The sequence below is a fragment of the Dermacentor variabilis genome, chromosome 7 (genome assembly GCF_050947875.1).
Source record: "Dermacentor variabilis isolate Ectoservices chromosome 7, ASM5094787v1, whole genome shotgun sequence".
Taxonomy (NCBI): domain Eukaryota; kingdom Metazoa; phylum Arthropoda; class Arachnida; order Ixodida; family Ixodidae; genus Dermacentor; species Dermacentor variabilis.
The window spans coordinates 44323092-44346669 of NC_134574.1; the positions used below are offsets into that span (position 1 = coordinate 44323092).

General features: G+C 44.0%; 1 protein-coding gene across 1 annotated transcript in view; it reads right to left on the minus strand.

Annotated features, from left to right (window-relative positions):
• Nucleotides 1-23578, minus strand: part of LOC142588607 (ATP-binding cassette sub-family C member 3-like) — a 97392-nt gene that overhangs the window by 15556 nt on the left and 58258 nt on the right. The window contains exons 9-13 of the mRNA XM_075700442.1: nt 23122-23463; nt 17405-17506; nt 16185-16400; nt 7206-7364; nt 5212-5288 (exon numbers count right to left, since the gene is read on the minus strand). Of these exons, the coding sequence (XP_075556557.1) occupies nt 5212-5288; nt 7206-7364; nt 16185-16400; nt 17405-17506; nt 23122-23463 (896 nt within the window). The remainder of the gene's footprint in view (nt 1-5211; nt 5289-7205; nt 7365-16184; nt 16401-17404; nt 17507-23121; nt 23464-23578) is intronic.

Consider the following 23578-nt stretch of genomic DNA (forward strand, 5'->3'; position numbering starts at 1 on the left):
GTAGCAGGGAAAAACAGATAATGGTTTCGTATTCGTGCGCTTTCTCTGAGACAACGTATTTTCAATATTTTCATTTTGTCGCAGCGTTATAGACACACTCTCGGGGATCACACCCTTAGAGTTCTGTTTCCGCGGTTAAAAACGATGTCCCCTATTCTGTTTCATCCCTAGGGAGAGAAGCGGAAACTATGGGCAAGGCAGAAACCGATTCCCGGACGTCGTTGAGACACCTGTCTATTCTTTCACCGTGGTATTACCGTTTTCACCATATGGCAACACGTCATTGTTAAAACTCTATACAAGATTCAACAATTGCGTTAGCGTACACGGAAGCTTCGCTGAGCCGAGATTCCCACAAATACCTGGAATGCATAAAGAATTTTGGCAGCAGCGGCAACGGAAAACAGCGACGACGTACTCACAATCGTGTGCTTCTTCCACGCAGGCCTGTTCTACGTCAAGTTTCTTCGGCCTAACATAGCTGATCACCTAGCTCATCATATCAGCAAAGTTTCGTCACCTGGCCGTATGACACGTGCTGCTGGAGGCCTGTGACGTAACGTGGACAGTAATTCCCATTGGCTCTTCGAGGAGAAGACTACTACAAAAGCTGCGAGCACTCCCGCTCAAGGTTCATTTTGGCAGCAGCGGCAACGGAAAACAGCGACGACGTACTCACAATCGTGTGCTTCTTCCACGCAGGTCTGTGCTGCACTGTTTTACTGAATTTATTTTTTCGTTTGGTTTCCTACTGCTGCTGCTGCTGCCACGGTGTATTTTGCATTGCGATGTCCAAAGAAATCAGGGCTCTTTTCGAGGAACTGAAACATGAACTTCATGCAGAGTTCAAAGGTTTTAGAGATACATTTGAGAGAGATTTTCGGAAAGAAATGAGGGAGGTGAAGAACAGCCTGTCGTTCATTAGTAAAGAGTTTGGTAGAATGAAAGTGGAGAACAAAGAACTGAAAGAGGCGAACGTTCAACTTGAAAGTCTGCGCAGTGACCTTGCACAGCAGTTGAAGGCTCATGAAAGTCGTCTCCTGCGTGCCGAACAGTACTCTCGAAACGCAAATGTTGAAATTACAGGTGTTCCTTGCAACATGCCAGAGAACCTAACCGAGATAATAGGTAGAATTGCAGCAAAAGTGAATGCCTCTATTTTGCCAACTGACATTGACGTAATTCACCGCGTCCCGACAGCCAACTCGGCAGTAAAAAATATACTTGTGCAGTTCAATCGGAGGCAGGTCCGTGACGCTTTTCTTCAGAAAGTGCGCGCTGCAAAATTGGTATGCTCTGACATTGGCCTTGATTCTGACATGCGAAGATTTGTTAATGAGCACCTTTGCCCTGAACTCAAGCGCATTCTGGATGAGGCAACTGCGCAGAAGCGCCAAGCCAAATGGAAGCATGTTTGGGTGCGCAATGGTAAAATCTTTGCTCGTCAAACCGACGATACGCCCACAATCAGAATTGCATGCAGTGAGGACATTGCGAGGCTCACTGCGTCATCCGATAGGGACTAAAGCAAAAGGTGTCACTGGCTCAGAAATGGTAACGTTTGAAAACATGTGGCATGTCTATGCTTCTGAAACCAAGCGCATTTGCAGTGCGACACGTTTATTCTGTAGAAGTTTTGTCATACCCTCGTACATCCCTTGTGAGTATATTATACCCAAAATGAATTGCGTCATGTTACGTTGTTTTGTCCCCATGCTTAAGGTTGTGGCACTAAACAGTTTCAGTCGTGATGAAGCATCCAGTTTGATTGCCCAAGTTTATATCGTACAAATTAACAGTCCCACGTGGTTATTGTTACTGTACCAGGGATATCTGCATATGTCAGCAAGAACTCGGCCTTGCAGTTACACATGTTGCGTCTGCCAACCATGTTCCTATGGTCACGTACTTTATTCTTCTTATCATTTCTTGATGACAGTCAATCGGTATTTTGAACGTGTTTGCCCCTGTGAACTGGCATCTAGTATGAGAAAGAAAGGCTTGTTCTCAGCGTTGCATTTAAACATTCACTCAATGAGGCGTAAACACGAACAACTAGACCAGCTGATACATAATCTTCCGGTATCTTTTGATTGTTTGATGTTTACTGAAACATGGTGCGCACAAGAAAATGATCTCATTTGGATGGAATCATTCTCGCGCTTTTTCTTGAACAGAGGGACTCGCGGGGGCGGCCTAGCAGTTTATATTAAATCTTGTTACGCATTCGAGCTTGTTGATGAATTTTCAGTTATAACAAATGACTATGAAATTTTCACATTACGTCATAACCATCAAATCTTATCGGTAGTGTATAGGCCCCCGAGCGGGAACAGTGCCCACTTTCTCAATTATGCAAACAAATTTCAAGAATTCTGTTCGAGTAACCGTTATAGAGTGGTCATGGGTGGCGATTTCAATATAAATATAGCTGAAGATAATTACACGTCACTTAGTCTTGCCAACATAATTGAATCCAATAGTTTTACAAACGTAATAGTGTCTCCCACAAGAATTACGGATTCCAGCCAGACAACTATAGATTTATACGTCGTAAATGCAGACACTACTGTCGAATACGCTGGTACATTGTCGTCCGACCTTAGCGACCACTGTCCAATTTTTGTGTCGGTTGTACAAAAACTTGCAACTTTCACTAGAAAAGTCCTTACTACCTATCAGTCAATTAATGACACAAATCCTGATAAATTCAGAGAAATGATAAACAGTGCTGACTGGTCCGAAATTTATACTAATAACAGTGCAGATGAAGCGTACAATATATTTATAAATAAATTTCGTAAAATATATGATGTATGTTTCCCGTGGTCTACAAAGCGCCAATCTAAAAAATGAGAAAACCATGGATTACGCCGTCTCTTTATAAACAGATAAAAAAGAAAGACAAGATGTTTCAAAAATTTTTATCCAGCCGAGATTTGGCCGATCTGACTGCCTTCAAACAGTTCAGAAATAAATTAAACAGCGAGTTGCGCAAGGCGCGTAAGGAATATTATACGAATATATTTGAGAAAGACGGCCGCTGCGACGCAAAATTAGTTTGGAAATCAATAAACGCAGTCCTTAACACGTCCAAGCCCTCCAATTCTATAGGAGGTCTTACAATGAACGGTGTAGCCTTAATGGATACTGAACTAGCGGATAGCTTTAACAAACATTTTAATTGTCTCCTTAAAATAGATTACAACAAAGATGCTACCTGCCTAATTTCTGTACAGACACCTGAATCCTTTTTTCTCCCCCCTACGCACCCATTCGAAGTTTTTGCTACACTAATGGCCTTAAAGAACAGCTCCAGCCATGACGCAGAGGGTCTGTCAGTAAAACCAATCAAAGTTGTAGCTGACCTTCTTGCACCTCACTTATCGTATATATTTAACCTATCGATATCTTCATGTGCCTTCCCAGACAGACTAAAACTAGCCAAAGTGATTGTTATGCATAAATCTGGGACGACACACGACATGGGCAACTATCGACCAATATCGATTCTGCCAATTTTCTCGAAACCACTAGAAAAAAATTTTGCTTAAGCGTTTGGAAACTTACTTTAACGATAATCACCTTTTTACAGATTCCCAATTTGGTTTTAGACAAGGCTTATGTACGGAATCTGCGCTACTTAAACAAAAAGAACTAATTTTGCAAAACATTGAAAATAAACTTCTAACAATAGGCATATTTGTCGATTTCAGCAAAGCATTGCACTGCATTATTCATAACATTCTTTTAGATAAACTTTCTACATATGGTATTAGAGGCAATCCGCTTAAGTTGATAAAGTCATACCTCGAAAAACGGCAGCAATCCGTATGTGTTGATGGTTGTAGCTCCAGTTTTGAGTATATAAGATGCAGAGTACCGCAGGGCAGTATCTTAGGTCCGTTCCTCTTTAACGTATATATAAACGATCTCGTCCATATTTCCAAGAAGGCTGAATTTATAATATATGCCAACGACACTAGTTCATTTTTATCTGGAAACTCATCGAATGAACTCCTCTTTGAAGCGAACGTCATATGGGAAACCCTCCATAACTGGTCACATGTAAACAGTTTAAAGATTGATCATAATAAAACAAAGGCGGTTATTTTTCGTTCGATAAATCGGGAAGTAACCATATCAATCCCACTGCTGATTGGAGACTACGACAGCGAAATCGTAAGTAAATATAAATCTCTTGGCGTAATATTTGACGAACATGTTAAATGGGCTGATCACTTCAGTCATCTTCCTTTAAGCTTGTCGAAATCTGTAGGAGCTCTTTCGCGAGGTCGCGACTTGTTTCCCGTGAAAGTTAAAAAATTAATATATGATTCACTATTTCACTCTCAAATAAGCTACTGCCATCTTGTGTGGGAAACTGCGGCTCGCGTGCATCTAAACCATCTACTACTTCTGCAAAAAAAAAAGCTATCCGCATAGTTTCTGGCTCAGATTACCTAACTCACACCAGACCACTGTTTATTAAACATGGAATATCTCCCATTCATCATCTAGTGTCATTTACCATTCTTCGCGCCTTGAATAACTTCAGCTTACCTCGGGCTAAGTTCATAATCCAACTCTCATCGGTGACAGAAACGCACACTCATGCAAGCACCAGACGCAAAGAGAAATGGCATCTACCTCGACTTCGTACGACGTACGGCTCCCAAATGTTGGATTTCCTGGTTCCGAACACCCTTAACACAAAATAATGGTACACAAAAAGTATGAACCTAAACAGAAAAACAATTGTTCAGCAATTTTTTGAGCATGTGGTGGGTTCTAACCCAAATTAGGCTAATAATGTTTTTCTTTCCATTGTATAAAAAGAAATGCTTCTATGTATTGTTTCAACTTGACATATTATATCGTAATGTTGAAATGCAATTACGTTTTACTCCTTCTGTTTCTGCTATACCGATGTATTATGCTTTTTAGTTACTTCTGTGTGCATTGTATATTTGAATTTTTACTTTGTATTGCATTAAGCTTAATTGAAATTCTGCATTGTGTATGGTTCCTTGTTTCATGATGAATGTCAAATTGTACTTTTTTCCCTTCACTGCTGCCATATTGTAAATGGGGCCCCGGACCCCGTCAAGCTGCTTCAAGGCAGCTTTTTTCCCCGGCTTTTTTCTCTTGGAGAAATAAATGAATCTTGAATCTTGAATCTTTTATGGAGGGAGAGCTTCAGCGCCTTACCTGAGATTACTGCCGCCATCTCCCACATCCATTCGTAAGTTCATAGAATGGCGTGAGACGAATTCGGTCAGGTGTGCCTGTCCCAGTGCACACCACACGTCGCTGTCAGAGTGGCTGCCAGTCGGGTCCAAAACTTCCCGGAGGGCACCTTGTGTCAAGTAAGGGTCCTATTACGTGGAAGTTAGAATTTTCGATCGTCCGTTGCCAGTTTAGGCAGCGTCTGCTGCGTTCGTGAAACACACATATCTCTAAAATGGTAAACACAAATTATTCTTTACTTTATCGACATTTCTTACCATATGCGTACAGACTTCATGAGAAAGGGAATGGTGCATAATTGTTCAGTTTGGCAGATCCTATTTGCAGTTTGTTAAAGTTTGCGCAGGCATCTGAAATCACATTTTATGTGCGTGTTTGTGTGTGGAAGATACCAAAAAAAGCACGTTTTCGAGGGCCTGCACTGGGTGCCATATCCATGGTTAACAGGGTTCACGACATCACAAACAATAATTCTCTCATCCTTTTATGTGGTCGTATTTTGGGGAGATTATGAAATGTCTGTGGCCTATGATTGGCGGTGTCGGAGGCATCTTCGGTACTTAAAGCAACACATAACGTTCGTTATTGGCAGGCCACTCTGATAGTGCGTTTGTTGCACTACTACCATATAAGCGTAATGTATAGAAGCGCCACAATCAAGCGATTGTTACAATATCAACGTGTGTAGTGTCCCCCTTCCTTCCATACCACATTCTCGCTTTTGGGAGCTGAGATTTCGGAAAAAGATAATATGCGTATGCGAGCATCATGATTTCTAAAGCCGGCGCATTGCAACCACTAAATACTTTAATAAGTACTTGTCGAACTGCAACCAAATAATCTGTTCGACACAAAGTAACAGCGAATAAAGTGATGATGATGACCATTAAGACGTATTGACCCCCTCTTTGACACATAGACAATACAAATCGTCGCCTAGCCTGTTCATAAGGTAAGCTCTACCACTTTTTTATACATTTCCTTCATGTTTTTCTTTTCCTCAGAACTTCTCTATCTAACTTGCCTAATTTGTACCTTTGACGATGCCTGTAACGGATCCGGTCGTATCGGTAACTTCCCTGCTTTTTTTTTTCACGAATACCCTAAGTGCGTCTTGCTTGTCCCAGCTACTGACCAGTTGATGTTTCTGTGCGCTTTAAACCTAAGCGCTTATAGAAGGCGTAGCTTACTTAGGGCCTTACTAGCCTTCACTATTCATTAAGGTGTGCTGTCTGAACTACCGATTCTCGCTGCAGCACAGACATCCCTCACCTTATTGCGAGTATATACTCCAGAATGTTGTTGTCCTTCGGGAATCAGCTCGAGGCTTTGTGTTATCGTACAGATTTTCCATTCTCATTCCTTTCTTCCCATTTGTGTAACTCTGCATGGTCTTTTTACCCATTCTTTGTGTCCAATGTCCAACTCACTGTCTCTGTTTCTGTGACTTTACTTGGGATGACTCCTTGTTGTCCATTTACAGTTTCAACTACACCTAATTGAAAGAATGGTGATGTCGAAAGCCCGCCTGTTTAAAGAAGGGGTACTCATAGTGAATTATCGTTGGGCACAAAAGTTGTGGTACAGGCAAATCCTGAACATGTTTGACGTTTATCGAATGTATGCTGTATAATATGTCACAGCATTTCTCAGCGCATTCCTATCGAGGCGACCCAGCAGCGCCCAGCGCCACTATTCAGTGAAGAATTATTTCGCTTCAGACGTTTTCAAACAGGGTTTCTTAATATTTGAAGGAAAAAAGGTGAACAAAATAATGAGAACGTTTTTCGTATTACTAACTTGAAGGCTAAGCATAAAATCAAAGGTTGTCGAAGACTTCAGCTTATCATATTTTTTCCAATGACTTTCTTTTTCTAAGGTAATATTTGCCACCCATTTCATAGTTTATGGCTTGTCATCTAGATTTAGCAATAATAAGTGAATTTTCTTCTCGCCTGTGGGATGATGGTGACAGCGGACCGTAGTCGACGGAGCGACACCGTTGTTATGTCGACATTATCGATACGGATGGAACCTGCTGATGCTTTCAAGACTCTGAGAACAGCCATGAGCAGTGACGATTTGCCTGCGCCGGTGCGACCGACAACGCCAACCTGAAATCGAAACAGATAAAGAAATCTTTTAAAGGCAGTTCAGCACGTATAAAAGATACATTGAATACCGCAAGGACTTACACCTAATATCATAAGAAAATATGTTGTATTGGCGTTTATGGAGGTGATATTCTCGGAGACCAGTCATCGTCATCCATTTGAGAAGTCGTATGAAATCTTGGTGTGACCTGGCCGCTATGAATGGCCCATATTAAGCAAACGGCTGAGCATCACATTGAGCCAACACGTGCTGAGCTTTCGTCGAGCTGATCATGCTACCACGCCTTGCGCACAAGAATAAAGACACTACAGTACTGATTACACGTTCATTTGCTTCCAGCATGCTCCCGAGTGGGGTGTGCATTACTATCTTGGTTGCATCGCAGTGTTCTATGCACTCCAATGTCTAATACACAGGGCTCGTTACTTTCCTCTCAGGAAATTTACATCACACCAAAGCGTGCATGCTGTTTCTCACTGGAAATTCCCGGACATCTTTCACTTTTGTGTCTTTGTGTGGTAAGTAGAGGTAATATGAACTCCAGCCTCGTAAAAATACAGCAAGCCCCAGCATCAGTTTCACTTTTGTTTACGTGTATATGGCCTGACGTCATTCAAGAGAGGCGTATCACGATGCACTTTCACTTGATCCGGCTTCCCAGGCCATCAGTTATGCTGCTACCTGTTTTATGGAGGGATATGCAGCATAGCAGGTAACGGAGAAAGGTGGAGAGTGGGCCACATAGTCCTGACGCTGTGATCCCCAGTGGCCACCTTCTGCGTCTCGACGTCTTCACATGTACACCCTCTGGGAAAGGAAATTAAAACTGGGCCACTGAAAAGTTACCAAAGCCAATTATTGAAGGTGTTTCGAGCCTTGCCATGCATTGTCATGGCTCTCGAGGTCCAGGTTATCGAGGTTATTTGCCAGCAATAATATTGAAGATGGTTGTTTAGCAAAAACATAATCACCAAAACCCAGTGTGCTTCCTTTGCCTGTTGAGGGTGTCAAGTGTTTCGTTTTGCCTTTGACTTTGGTTATCTTTTATGGGAATACAGCTAGTATGTTTAGGACAAGAAACGAGACACATTTCATACAACTGATTATTTTTTTCACTATTATTACACGTATTCTTCGAAAGGCATGTTACTGTTATTAGGCTGTGCGCAGCCCTTTGACGTTCAAATATTACTGGTTTATTCAGTTGTTCATCAAGAATTACATTCAAAGAGACGTCACTTATAAGGTACGTCACTTATTATGCGTCTCGTAAGCATTGTGTTATTAATACATCCGTCCAAATGTACTGCATTTCTAATTGGCACGATTTTCCTGAATAAAGTACTTGAATACACCGAAATATCAACGCGGATTATAGGACACAGAAAGGAAGCCCATATTGTAGGTCGTTATGTGGTGGTGGTGGTGATGAAAACTTTTCTTTTCCTTTTGAAGGAAAGGGACAGAGGGGTGAGGGTGCTACGCATGGTCGTCCCTCGCAACCCTTTTAGCTCAACCAAGGATGGACTCCTGGATATTGTGCCTGGGGCTACGCAAAGCCTCCTCCCGCTGCTTCTCGCATCCTATTTTTTACGGAGGGACGAGGGAGGGGGTGCTTATTGCACCACCACATGGTCTTATTAGGATTGGCTTCGGTTGTGGAGTAAAATTTACAGCTAGAGGCGAGGTAGATTAGGGGTGGATGAGTGAAAGGAGGTGATGAGAGGGTATGGTGTGAGTCTGCAGCTGTCGCCACAGCACCTCGAACCTGCGCGGTATTTGTTTTTTAGATGCCGGAATGTTAAATGACCTAGGCGGTAGTGACTGCGTCTGTCATGAAAGGTTAGAAGGTGATCCCATGCAGCTGACGTAGCCGTTGACGCAACGGAGTCCACTCAACTATGTCGGTTTGATGTACCCGCTATTCTAAATTTGGTGCTAAATAACGGGGTCCAAATTCAAACTGACGTAAAGTGTTGTATTTCGCTCACTTCATCGTCACGAGTCTGCATTTCAATGTTCAACACAGCTATTTGAAAACATAAAGCGCGAATTACACACGCGCTAAGCGAAGTTTGTCAGCATCCAAGTTTTTTAGCGTATTTTACATGATGTGATTGCACCTTTAAATCTACTGAAACCTACATTACTAAGAAATATTTTATTATCTATATTAAATGATTTCATTGATTTTTAGCTGGTTTGGTGAGCACAAAATTTGAACTCATGCGAATAAAGGTGCTCTGCTCAAGTCCGATTTGCTGTATGTACAATTGCATGTGCCGTATTTTCATAGTGATCATTGTTTTGCAATCTTGTACCTTAACAAGGCATTTCGAACACGTTCGCAGAGCGTGCTGCCTAAGGTACAAGAAAAAAATGGCTCGACATATGCGTTCAACGCATATACAATGACCACTTCAAGCCCTCGTGGTTTATTGTGTTCATGAGGTGCTATTTCATAACCTGTATTGCCTAAAATAAGACAAACTGATATAAGAAAGGAAACAATTAAAAAACCAGGGCTTATGTTGAGGGCTACATGACAGACCTGACCTAAGGCATTTCTATTTGACAGTGTTTTATTACGATATGGGATCATGGCGAAAGATTGCTCAAATTTGAAGTTTTAGCACGCTATATTAAAACACATCAAACATGTGCAGAGGGCCTGCGCCTTCAGTTTCCTTTCGCATATTTTTCGCGTGCATACTTGGGCCTGCAGAAACGAGGGCTTTGTGCGCCACGTTGCCCGTTTCATTGCGAACTGCGATTCAGCCAATGAACTGAAGCGAAATATATTCATCAGAGTCATCACGAACGAAATGTGCCAGAACAGGGAACACACAATCAAATACGAAAATTTGGGCCGACCCTATCTCACGATGACTATCGACGGTAATGCGATTATCGTAGGATAAACATAATGATGCACTATATTGGTGAAAGCATGCTTATTGCTGAGAATCGGCGGAGGTCATTCTGAAATTTCCTTGCTTTGACTATATGCGACATGCACCTTCTCTAGTATTGGCCATCTTTGCTGTGAGTCTTAATTTTTTATGGGCAACCATGAGTACGACGGCAGCACGATGACCCAGTGACGATGATAAAAAGATGACGAAAGAACGACATCGATGGAACGACAAAGTCATAGAGAAAGTGGCGGCACGACGTCAAGGATGTGACGATTGTGAAATGATGACGCTTCTATAGCGGTTACTGCTTGTAGACAATGGGAATATGACGAATGTATGATAACAATGGCATTGTAACCACTATATGAGGAAGACTGTATGAAACTGAGGGCGTCACGTAGACGGTACGTCACGTGACGCCTTCTATTAACGTGATGTCTACGTGACGGTACGTCACATAAACGTCACGTAGATAAAGAAGACAGAATGACGACGATTCAACTACCACGACTGCATCACGACGACGGTATGACAACCAATGCATGACGACGACTGTCTGAAGACGACGCAATCAGAAACATGTAATGGCAACGGTGGAATAATCGCGAATTAATGCCGAAAAAATTATTACGATAGAACGGCGAATTATTTATGGCGTTTTACGACCCCCAAAACCACCTTACGGGTATTAGGCATGCCGTAAAGGGGCCCTCTGCTTTATTTTGACCACCTGAGGTTCTCTAACGTACACTCAATCTGTGGTACACACAGGCTTAAGCATTTCGCCCTCATCAAAATGAGGCCACTCTCGCGTGAATTCAATCCCACGACTTTATGCTTAGCTGTGCAACTCCGATGCCCTACGCCACCACAGCGGGTAGAAACGCAAAGAACTAGTGACATCAAAAGGAACGACAAAGGTGGCATGACGATAACTTCATGACAATAGGATGACGTTTCTGAAGTGATGTCGTTACTAAGGCGACAGAGTGAGGCTGACGGCATACCGACAATGACATGACGATGACTGCGTCCCGGCGATGAGTGGCGATGATGGCCCGACGAAAGTCGGGTGACAAAGTTAGCGCGATGACAGAAAGAACAAAATGGAAAGGTTAATTACTTAATTACACAATAATTACACAAGTTTGCAATTACCTAATTACACAATGACCCTCAGTCCCCAGCAGCTGCGGAGCAACTCACCAAGGCGGCGGTCAGACCTGTAACGCAGCAGAGGGTGCTAAGGATATCTGGATCCGGAAAGGCCGCCAATAGAAACTGACCCTTGCGACTTACCATCCGAACCCTCTCGATTGAGGCTAGCTTAGCAGGACTCTTTAAGAGATTACCAGATATTGCTTGGGATATCATCGGCCTTCTTTCTGTATCATTGACAGAATGAAAATAACGATTGATTGATTGATTGATTGATTGATTGATTGATTGATTGATTGATTGATTGATTGATTGATTGGTGAGATTAGAAGAACTAATGAGGCGTATTCATTGTTGAATAACGGACATGTCCTCTGCAATAGACCTCTCGTAGATAAGAAGCGATACAGGGTAGAATTCCTAATCCATAAGCACATAGTGGGCAACATTGACGAATTCTACAGCATTGATGAGAGGGTAGCAGTAGTCGTACTCAAACTTAACAAGAGGTATAGATGAAAGTAGTCCAAGGCTGTGCTCCAACATCCAGTCAGGGCGATGAGGAAATAGATCCGTTTCATGAATATGTTGAATGAGCGATGAGAAAAGTCCAAACTATAGTAATGGGCGACTTCAATGCAAAAGTGGGGCAAAGGCAGGCTGGGAAGCAAGCAATTGGCCACTACGGCGTCGATTTTAGGAACGCTAGAGGAGAGATGCTGATAGAATTCGCAGAAAGGAATAAGCTTTGAATAATGAACACCTTTTCCAAGAAGCGTAGCAACAGAAAGTGGACTTGGAAAAACCCTAATGGTGAAACAAGAAATTAAATTGACTTCATACTTTCTGCTGATCCCAGCATAGTGCAAGATGTAGAAGTGATAGGTAGGGTAAAGTGCAGTGATCATAGGTTAGTGAGGGCTAGGATTCACCTCAATTTGAAGAGAAAAAGAGCAAAATTGGTCAAATAGAAACAGGTCACCCTTGAGGCAGTAAGGGTAAAAGCAGACAAATTCAGGCGGTTACTTGCAGAGGAATATGGAGCCTTAGAACAAAGAGTTGATGACGACATAGAGCTAATGAATCAAACTAACTATGTTGGCTTCAGAGGCAGCAATTGAAGTGGGAGGCCAAGCAACAAGGCAACCAGTAGGCAAGCTCTCCCAAGTAACAAAGGACCTAATAAAGAAACGACAAAATATTAAAGCGTCCAACTCAAGAGATAAGATAGAATTAGCGGAACTGTCTAAACTGATCAACAAGGCGAAACTATTCGAATTCGTTATATTCGTTATATTCGAAACTATAACGTGAGAAAGACTGAAGAAGCCGTAAAAAATGGACCTAGCCTGAAATCAATGAGAAAGAAACTTGGAATAGGACAAACCAAGATGTATGCAATTAAGGAAAAGCAGGGTAATATCATTAGCAATCTCTAAGGTATAGTAAAAGCAGCAGAGGAATTATATACTGACCTGTACTGTACCCAGAGCAGTCAGGATACCTCAATTACAAACAGTAATGAACAGGATACAGAAACTCCTCCTATATCTAGTGATGAGGTCAGAAGGATCCTGCAAGACATGAAATGAGGGATAGCGGCCGGAGAAGATGGAATGACAGTCGATTTAATCAAATATGGAGGAGAAATAATGCCTGAAAAACTGGCGGCTCTTTATACAAAGTGTCTATCGACTGCAAGGGTCCCAGTAAGCTGCACGAATGTAAATATTATACTAATCCACAAAAGCGGAGACCTTACAGAATTGAAAAACAATAGGCCCATAAATTACTCCCGGTGTTGTAGAAGATATTTACCAAAACAATCTTCAATAGAATAAGGGCAGCACTGGACTTTACTCATCCAAGGGAACAGGTTGGCTTCAGGAAGGGATCATATCCATGTCATCAATGAGGATATTGAGAAATCTGCCGAGTACAATATTCCACTCTATATGGCTTTCATAGATTTCGAAAAGGCATTTGATTCAGTAGAGATACCAGCAGTCATAGAGGCTTAAAATAATCAAGGAGTACAGAACGCTTACGTAAATACCTTGGAAAATATCTACAGTGGTTCTACACCTACCTTAATTCTACATAATAAAAGCAGTAAGATACATTTAAAGAAAGGAGTCAGACAGGAAGACACAACCTCTACAATGCTATTCACTGCGTGCTTAGAAGAAGTATTGAAGCTATTAAACTTGGAAGGCTTAGGAGTAAAGATCGATGGCGAATGTCTCAGCAACCTTCGGTTTGCCGATGACATTGTTCTGTTCAGCAACAATGCAGACGAATTACAACAAATGATTGACGATCTTAACAGAGAGAGTGTAAAAGTGGGGTTGAAGATTAATATGCAGCAGACGAAAATATTCATAAATAGCCGGGCAAAGGAACAAGAGTTCAATGTCGCCAGTCGGCCTCTAGAGTCTGTGAAAGAGTATGTTTACCTAGGTCAATTAATCACAGGGAACACTGATCATGAGAAGGAAATTCACAGAAGGAAAATGGGTTGGATCACATACGGTACACATTGTGAGCTCCTGACTGGAAGCTTACCATTATGATTGAAAAGGAAGATGTAGAATCAGTGCATTTTACCAGAGCTGACATATGGAGCAGAGACTTGGAGACTAACAAAGAAGCTTAAGAACAAGTTAAGGACCGCGCAAAGAGCGGTGAAACAAAGATTGCTAGGCTTAACGCTAAGAGACAGAAAGAGAGTGGTTTGGATCAAAGAGCAAGCGGGTATAGACGATATCCCAATCGACATGAAGAGGAAAAAAATGGAGCTGGGCAGGTCACGTAATGCGCCGGTGCGATATCCGTTGTACCATTAAGGCTACAGAATGGGTACCAAGAGAAGGAAAACGCAATCGAGGACGATAAAAGACCAGGTGAAGCGCTGATATTAAGAAATTTGCGGGCGCTTGTGGGAATCGGTTGGCGCAGGATTGGTGTAATTGGAGATCACAGGGAAGCCTTCGTCCTGCAGTGCACATAAAACATGCTGATGATGATGATGGTTATGACAATGATGACGACGACGACGACGATGATGATGATGATGATGATGGAGTGTCTACAATAGGACCACAATGGGATGACGACAATGGCGCGACGAAGATCGTGTGACGATGAATGTGGCGACGATGGCATGATGACGACGGTATGACAAGAATGTCAAGACAAAGTGGAGTAAATACGATGGAGTGACCAAGGTGGCACCATAACATTGGTATTACAATGAATGTATAAAAACCTCATGACGACGATGGCGTTGCAACGATGGCTTGATGAGTGTCAGGTGACGAAGCAGGAATTGCGACAATGCAAAGACCACGATGGCAGTAGGACCGCATCCACATGCCTAGTGGCCCAATCAATAAGGAAACATTGTCCAACGGAAAAAGTAAGGCTTGAAGTTGATGTAAGGCGTCAAAAAGTAATCGTGTTTCCCAAAAAACGCCGTTGTAACCAGCGCCATGTGTGTCCCATTCTCGTGTCTGTGTTTTGTGTCAGTCACGCCGGTATAAACATTATAGAAAAACTAAACCTAGAGATCATCTTAGCGTTTCACAGAAAACTATCATGAAACACATCTCAACCAAACATCATTATAACAGACAGGCAAATATTTGCGTGCTTTGGAGCGCGTATCGCGAGAGTGAATAACAGTTCTCCTCTCGTCGCTTTATTGAATGAAACATTGACAAATTTATCTACGTAAGAGGGCCGTGAGACTATGTATCGTTTGACGCTTGTTCATATTGACAGGTACGCTCATATGTGCCTTTTGCGGGGACTTCACTTCGCCCGCTTATAGCTCAAGGTTGCAGTTCAGCGCAAGTCACGTCCGCATTATTTGCAAGTTACTCGAATGTTATCGTTCATACTATCTGTTCTGTGTGTTCTCGTCGAACTTCCTGTAATCACATTGTATGCGCGACACAAATTCTGTAGGAGGTTCTGGAACACATGCGCGAACCAATGATTACGCTGGAACATTCGACAAATACTGCATAAAAGTCGACGTGCCTTTATACATGTTTCATTATACATTATACATTTATGCATTACACCTTAGGTCTGACACTGCGCTCACCGCTATCGTTGTGCTTTGAATGCCGCTTGTATTGCTGGGCTAAGGTTGGCCCAATAAAGAGTTAGTTCTATGATTCATAGTTTTCTCTAAATTAATAAAGTTGTTTCCATCCATCTACTGTATTAGTCGCCATCACTACAACGTGACAATATATATATATATAGGGGGTTTCTTCAAAGCTCAGCACGCAGGAGCCGGCGTAACCTAAGCAGTACAGAGATGACGAACTTTTTTGAAGACTTATTTACTAAACGTGTTCGGCTAGTGAAGCGCCGAAAACGTTTAGTAATTAAGTCTTCCGAAAATTCGGCGTCTATTTCCTGCACACACACACACACACACACACACACACACACACACACAAACATTATATATATATATATATATATATATATATATATATATATATAAACTGCTTGTCGTTTTCGTTGTTGACAAGTTTCTTACCCTCGTCCCGTCTATACCACCCCAGTTTCCAAGCATGCAACCCTTCTAACTTCCCAACATGTCTATACTTTTGATGAACAATCGACCTTGAAAACCAACTTATCATCGGCTTGAAAGAGAAGTCAAATTATCTTAGGTTATTTATGCGCCAAAGAAGCTGAATGTGAAGATGTAAACAAAGATACCTTCTCTCGAGGATGCGCAACAAACGACAAATCGGTGAGAACGTCTGGCAGGATTCCCGGCTTGTAGGATGCAGAATAGTGGTCGAATTCGAGCTTTCCTTCAGAAGGCCACGTTGTATCATGCATTGGACAAATGCCAATGATCTGGCTGCTCTCCCATCCTTTCGCATTTATCCGAGCATTGTCGGTGGTGCTCTTTGATTCGTCATCGTCAACCTAGTTTGATGAAAAAGAAATTTCGCCTGATATGTCTTAGTATCAAAATAATGACAAAAACTACCTCGAACACTCTTGTGTTGCGGAAACGAAGTACTCGGGAAATCAATGAAGCATCGCTCCATTTTATCTGTTCTAATGACATAATATGGAATGCTTTTGCTAGGTATTTTGTTACAACGAAGCTGTTAAGGGCTTTGTTCCCCCAAGACCGTGTCCATGTGTGCACGCAAAACTATCAAGATTGGCTCCAGCATCGTTGTCTTGTTTCACAGCTGGCTCACTGGCGACCCTGCGCGCTACCGCGCAAACACGCTCGCGTTGCTCGTCGTCATTACCTAAGTAATTAAATGAAAAACATAACGACTTAACCGATTTCACAATGAAGTTGTTAACGACTAGTTCCCCAATGATCATGTTCTTCGGTACACACAAAACACCCGATACGTGGGCCGATACCAAAGATAGTGAAATTCCAGGCCGACCCGCAGCGGAGGTGAAGCAGGCGTTAAGCACTCCAGATACGTGGGCCAATCCCGAAGATAGTGCAATGCCGGGGCGACTCGCGGCGTAGGTGCAGTTCGCCATTGAGGGATCCACATACACAGCTTCGCTTTTCATTCTTCTTCGCAGAGTGGAAGAGCACTGAGCTTTTTTATATAAATGCAATAAATTTGCTGACGTATTGTCACCGATTGTCAGCTCTCACCAGAAAACATTGGTGGAGTGGGGGACAATGCTGAAAACTTGTTTGCAAAGGCTTATGTACGTCCTCTCGTTTGCATCTTGAAACTGTAAAAGCGCACAGAGACGAGGAGTGAAGAGAGTGGACGGGAGAAAACGCTTACACACAACAGAAAATTTTTATTGAAAGGAAATGACTAGCCAAGTTATTCATTCTGTTACAGTATATATCTTGTTTTTCTTTGCCGCAAATTCTAATTTTATGCCACAAAAGCGCTTTAATAACTACTGATTTTCCAAAATGATCTTATAGCACTTACCTCTTGCGGCAACCGAGTGTACTCGAGACACTTCTCGAAGGATACTAATGTTTGGACGAAAAAGAACACGGCCCCTGTGGACGCCATGACAAGAAGCGAAACCTGCGAGAAAGAAAAATTGTATTTTAATTTCAAGTAGAAGTCTGTCAGAGAGGAAAACATTTGGGGCAGCTTTGCACTAGTGGCGCGAAGACTGGGCAAACAGCGAACGAGGCGGGCCCACCTAGGTTATTCTTGGTTCGACTAAGTTTTTCGTGGCTATGCTTGGATACTTCGACAAGCCTTCTGTGTGGTTATGCTGCGAGCCTCGGTGAAGTTTTCTGCGTGGTTTTCCTAAGAGCAATGAAACTGTGTCTATAAAGTATCTGGATTGCTTTGTTTTATTTTCAGTACCAGCCTATCACAACGGCCACTGAGGCCAAGCTCACTGCTTAGAAAATCGCGGGCAAACCATCCGTCAGCACCTCCCATGGGTTTCTGAAATTGCCGGTGAATGGTCTCCATGGCTTGGCCGGCGTTATCGTGTTGTCGACGCGACTGGTTGCACGCAAGCTTTTTCTCGGTAACGCGAGCTCGTAACTCGGGATCTTCTGCAACTCGCTGACGTTACGCCGCCGCTATACGAGTGCGATATTTGGGATTGGACTGAAGTCGTCGCAACTGTTCTCGAGTAGCGGCGCGGCGGCGAAAGCCGCCCCGCCGCAACTTTTTTTTGGGGGGGGGACTCCTTTTCCTTCGGGAACGACGCGCTTCATGCGCCCCATTTCTCTCTTCGCCGGAGATTCGGCTGTCCTGTCGGCGCGGCGGCGGAGAAGAGCTGCTTTTATACCCCCGTGGTGATGTCACGGACTAGATCTGCTTTTGCGCATGTGCGGCCCCCGCATGGCGCGGCGAGCCGAAGCTACGGTGGAGTGCTGCCCGCGCGCGCGATGACGTCGTGGATCGGCCAGGTCTTCCTGCCCACGTTCGCCGGCCTAACCACGAGCTTAAACAGCATCGCTGTTAAAGATATATATTCGTACCAAAGTGCTGCTTCTTTTTGCTTGCGAACTGATGGAGTTAATTTCTTAAGCATGCGACCAATACGACAATACATGATAGTCAGTTATTGACCTAAATATAATGCCTTATGGCACTGTGATGTAATTCTCGGAAATTTCTCATTTTGTGCATAGCAAAATAAATTGTACAATTAATATGAATGCCACAATTGCTATTCCCCACTTTGAAAATGATTGCTTTGGTTCGACAAATATAAGGTAATGTGCCACTCTTTCATGGTAAGGCCAGGTACATCAAAAAAATAAACAAGTGCCCACGTAAAGTTCTTTTTTTAAAGCTTGCATTTAGGCATAGTACAAACCATATTAAGAGTACTCGAACAACTCGTGCAAAAAATCTAGAAGTGAAGGACTATATGGTCCATGAATCCAACGTTTAAGGTAGGGTGCGCGGCCAGTCCGAATGCCTGTTGCACGGAAGTGACTGATACGGCTTACATGAAGTCCTGGGCACGTGCATAGTAGGTGTGCCACTATCACATTTTGCATTTTTGTGTCACAAGATGAGCATGACGCTCCGTAAAGACGATGTTACTGTTGGGACCAGAGAGCGGTCACAGGTGGGTTGAGCATGACCTCGACACGCAGCTTCCTTAGCGTAATCTCCTCTCGACGGGTTAAACCACCAGGGAGGTCTGACCCACACGTCAGTAAAATAGTTCGTGTGGTACGCCGGAGGTTTTCATTTTCCTAGACCAGTCGACTGCAGGCGTCTTCCGGAAAATTTGGAAGTGGGTACGTTGTAATCTGTAGATGGGTTACCAGACCTGCTTGAAGGAGACCCGACAGGGCTATTAGAGGCACCCACCATATGCGTATCAGTATATTCGTAGTGGCAACAAGACAGTGAATGCTATCTGAGAGTAGAATGGACCAAGATGCCCTACGTATGTCGTGGATGGCTTCAGTCGAGTCCGTGCGAATGATGAGCTGAGAATATCGAGCAGCTTGAACAGCAAGGAGCAATGGGTCCAAGCCGTCTAGTATGACCGCAAGCTAAGCAAGATAGGCCGGTGGTGCAGGATCGACAACACACGAGAACTTGTGTCCCTATCTGAGCACACCAGTTGTGCGTCACGTTTAGGGCCTCTTGGAGCGCTTGTTCTTGGTGGCAGATTTCAAGATGAACAGACCAAAGAGTGACCTCATCTGCATACATTACGTACTTTGCGTTATGTATCGTCGCTAGCTTCCAAGCTAGTGGAAGGAGGGCAATGTTGAAAAGGACTGGTGCGAGCATAAATTCTTGTGGGACACTCCGATGTGGGACGAAGTGACCTGCTGTTTGACCAGCCAGGTGAATGGAAAAGGCGCGAGCGGACAGGAAGGCTTCGACGAATGTGCAGACAGGGCTAGGGAACTGAAGCCAACGGAGAATTCCAACAATGACTTCGTGACTCACATGGTCATATGCTTTACGAATGTCCATTGCCAGAATGGTGCAAATTTTTCGGAAATAGCATATGATAAGGGCCATAGAAGAATGGTACGCAAGGCCATCCTCAGCACTGAGATAAGCCCCGAACCCGATTTGGCCAAGGTGATAAAAGGAGTATCGCTTGAGCGATCATGCAATACATGTCGCGAGCGTACGCTCCCTCAGCTTGTCTAACGTTGAGGTTAGCGCTATTGCGCGTACGAGGAATATTGAATTGGGGTTTTCCGGGTTTGAGAATATGGACCATTTCTGCATGCCACCAAGAATCAGGGATGACTCATGTAGCCCAAACTTTTTTTATGGCCCCCACTAGCCACATTGAGAAACTCGCCTTCCGTGTTTTTATAAAGTTCATAAGGTATGCTGTCCGGTCCTGGCGCCTTGCATGGCTTCAACAGGTCTATTGCCAATGAAAATTCCACCATAGTGAAGACAGCTTGTATACCCTCCATGTCGGAGAGCGTAGGCGCGCCTGCGTCCGCGGGAAGGCAGTTTTGAAGAACGAAAGGAGACGGTGCTGTGTCCAAAGCAGGAAAAAAAGGTGTGGGCGATAGTTTACGCAAATGCTGCCGGTATCTCGCCTGATACTACAACGGTGCAGGGTGTGGGTTCTGGAGGGCGCCGACCACGTTTCGTTATTTAGAAGGTCCGCCAAGTAGAGGCATTTGACGACGAAGGACCCCGAGAAGAGCACCAGTCCATCCAGAGGCCACGTTCTGAGCAGTGATGACGGCGCAGAGCTACTGCATAAGGCATTGGGCCTCTAACCTAAGGGCATTTGATGCAGGGTCACGTTCTGATGCTAGTTCTTGGCGGCCACAGACTCAGACGCCCACAGACGCTGATGGTGCAAATCCTGAGCGGTTCGCGGTTCATGAACGCACGACGTACACGTTACTTCAATTAATGCAGCACCAAAAGAATGGGATGGGTACCATATGAAATCCGATGCAGGGCTTTCTGATACCACCATGTATCGATCCTAGTCCCCCGCTCAACATAGTTGGCGGACGTAGCCTGTCCCGTCAGAAGATAAGCCAAGGTGAATTGGATGGTTGTCGCTACACCACAGCAGTCGGGTTTACATGACCACGAGACGGTCTTCCTTCCTAGCCACCATGAAAAGTCCGGTAAATGTGGCAGCGAGTGAGGGTGGTTCCGCCGATGGGTAGGCATTGACACATTAATAAGCAGCTTGAATGGGGTGTCCATAGATATGTCCGCCATATACCTAATCTGGATTCCGTAGGCCTATTGCGTTGCGCTGGCGGCGCAGTGGATCCCTGGTTCACGGCGCTCTCCATGCCGCGTTTACCGTTTTCCGGTAGTATGAGATACTAGGCCCTCTTGAGCAGTGCGAAGCCTCGCGGTTTGTGTTTTTCTCTGAGCTGTACTGCGGCTGGGATTTGAAGGATTTCGTGTATGGGAGATTTTGCACCGTACCTTCCATCAAGAAGAAGCAAAGCGATGTCCGGAATGTGCACCTACACCGCGCACGAGAAGTCGCTGATGCAGTTGCGCTGCGGCGCCGCTTTCAAGCACCTACCACTGAAGCCTCGCGACCTCAAGCTGTAACCACAGACCGCTACAACGTGTTTTCTTGCTTAACACGTATACACTTGGAACCACGGCCCCTGAGAATAAATGTAACGAACTGGTTAAGGTAATGCAAGAATAAATAAACTGCTTTAGTGTTGGCGCTAATACTCAGTCTGACCACTTATGATGCGTTTCCACGCTGTCTGCCTTTTGTAAAGCCGCACAGAAGTTCGCCTATGCAGCAGTTGCACTTTTCGTGGAAGTGGACGTCGCCACACGACGCTATTGTGTCTCCCAGCCTTGGCGTTCACCCGTAGGAATCTAGCTCATGCAGAGATGATAGATGCGGCCGCCACTGTTTCGTTTGTCATTCATTGGCTTAACAGCAATACATAATGTTAGAGCAGATCTTTATTGGTCACTTCTTATATTTAGTGCATTTCGCGCTGTAAGTCAGTGTATGTACGACGTGATTCCATCTTCTCTTGCTTATCCTATGAGCAACATATTCGCGAGGAATCTGTAGTGCTTTATGAGAATTCCTTTATATTGCCTGTGCCACTCGGCATGAAGAAATCGTTATAATCTTGCAAATACCTGTGCGTGGCTGTTCCTGAAAAAAAGAAACAAGACTCCACCCGAGTTTCAAGAAACACCACTGCATCTTTGCTACAACGTTGTGCACTGTTATGCGAAGCATGCAGGACATTTTCGACGGGGAGGGAGACCACGTACGCTAAGCGAACGAAGGTCCCTCTTCCGGTATTAAACACCCGCATAAATGAAGCAGTGCAGCCTGAACGCACAAACGAAGTGAGCCAGTCTGGTTGTACAGCCCAGAAACAGCGTAACATATTTGGGAGGTGAGCTGCGACTTGTACCACCCAGCAAGTTTTCTCGCTTGCGAGAGGTAGCAGCACGGTGCGTTAAAACCTCCAGTGCATCAGGCACATAGAATATTAGCATTGAAGAAAAATAACCTTGCACTCAATAGTACAGTGCAGAGGCCACGTATCGGTGCTGTCTACAACGCTGGAATAGTTTTTTTTTAAATCGTACGCAAATGTAATCAATCTAACTCACATACCAAACTAATCCATACATGAAAAAAAATTACTGAGTAAATAAATTTTAAACGGTCATGTGCAGGAGATTCCATAGGGTAGTAGAAACTGTAGACATCCAATGTTTTTTTTAATGCGTAGTGGTAAAATGATAACGTTCACTTTATTATTTGTCTGTTCTCTATTCAATTCCTCTGTTCTCTATGTATTTGCAAAAATAAGAGAAATAAATAAACAAAAGATGCTCCCAACGTAGGGATCCGTATTTAATAATAACCAATGCCGATATATTTCAGTGGTCGCTATCTTATTTTTGGCCTGATACGCTCGAGGCGTGCGACATAAAAATTGACATTGAGCTTGGGAGCACACATTTTAGTTTACTCTTCGGTCATAGTGGCCCGTTTTTGCACACCGAGTAGTGTATTCTACCATTCCGGGTCAATAATGCGTTCGGCGGCCACCGTAGGTCCTTAAAACGCGCGTAAGTGTATAGCAGCGCATGACCACTCTCAGCTCTGTGCCCAACTGTGCATGAAGTATTACGCAGGGAGAGCAACATATCTTTGAGCATACCAGCGAATACAAAAAGAAATACAAAAAGCAACAACTCACTCCCATAGACGAACTAAGTACAAGCCCGACAGAGCTTCCATCCGCTGCAACGTTCTGGATGCGTCCCGACGGAAGAACGGCAAAGACGACGGATGCCAGGATGACAACAAAGCCACACAAGCCACCGAGAAAACGGCAGCACCGTAGGCAGTCCGCTAGCGTCAGCAGGGCAGTCATCGCCGCGTCCACGAGTCGGTAGCAGTGTGCGCAGAAGCGATCCTCGACGCCGTACGACCGGACCACGCTAAGCGTGTCACGTGTCTCAGCCACGTGTTGTAGGAGGCGCGCCACGTGCACGCTTTCAAACCGGCGGGCCATATTCGAGGCTTTTGCCAGAATCACCTGCAAAGGGACAGTCACGAATTTCGCAGAAACAAGAAGGCATTCAGACGGCTAACGACGGCACTGCTTGAATCAATAAATTAGCTTGGTACTTTGTTTAGCGTCAGCAGCAAAA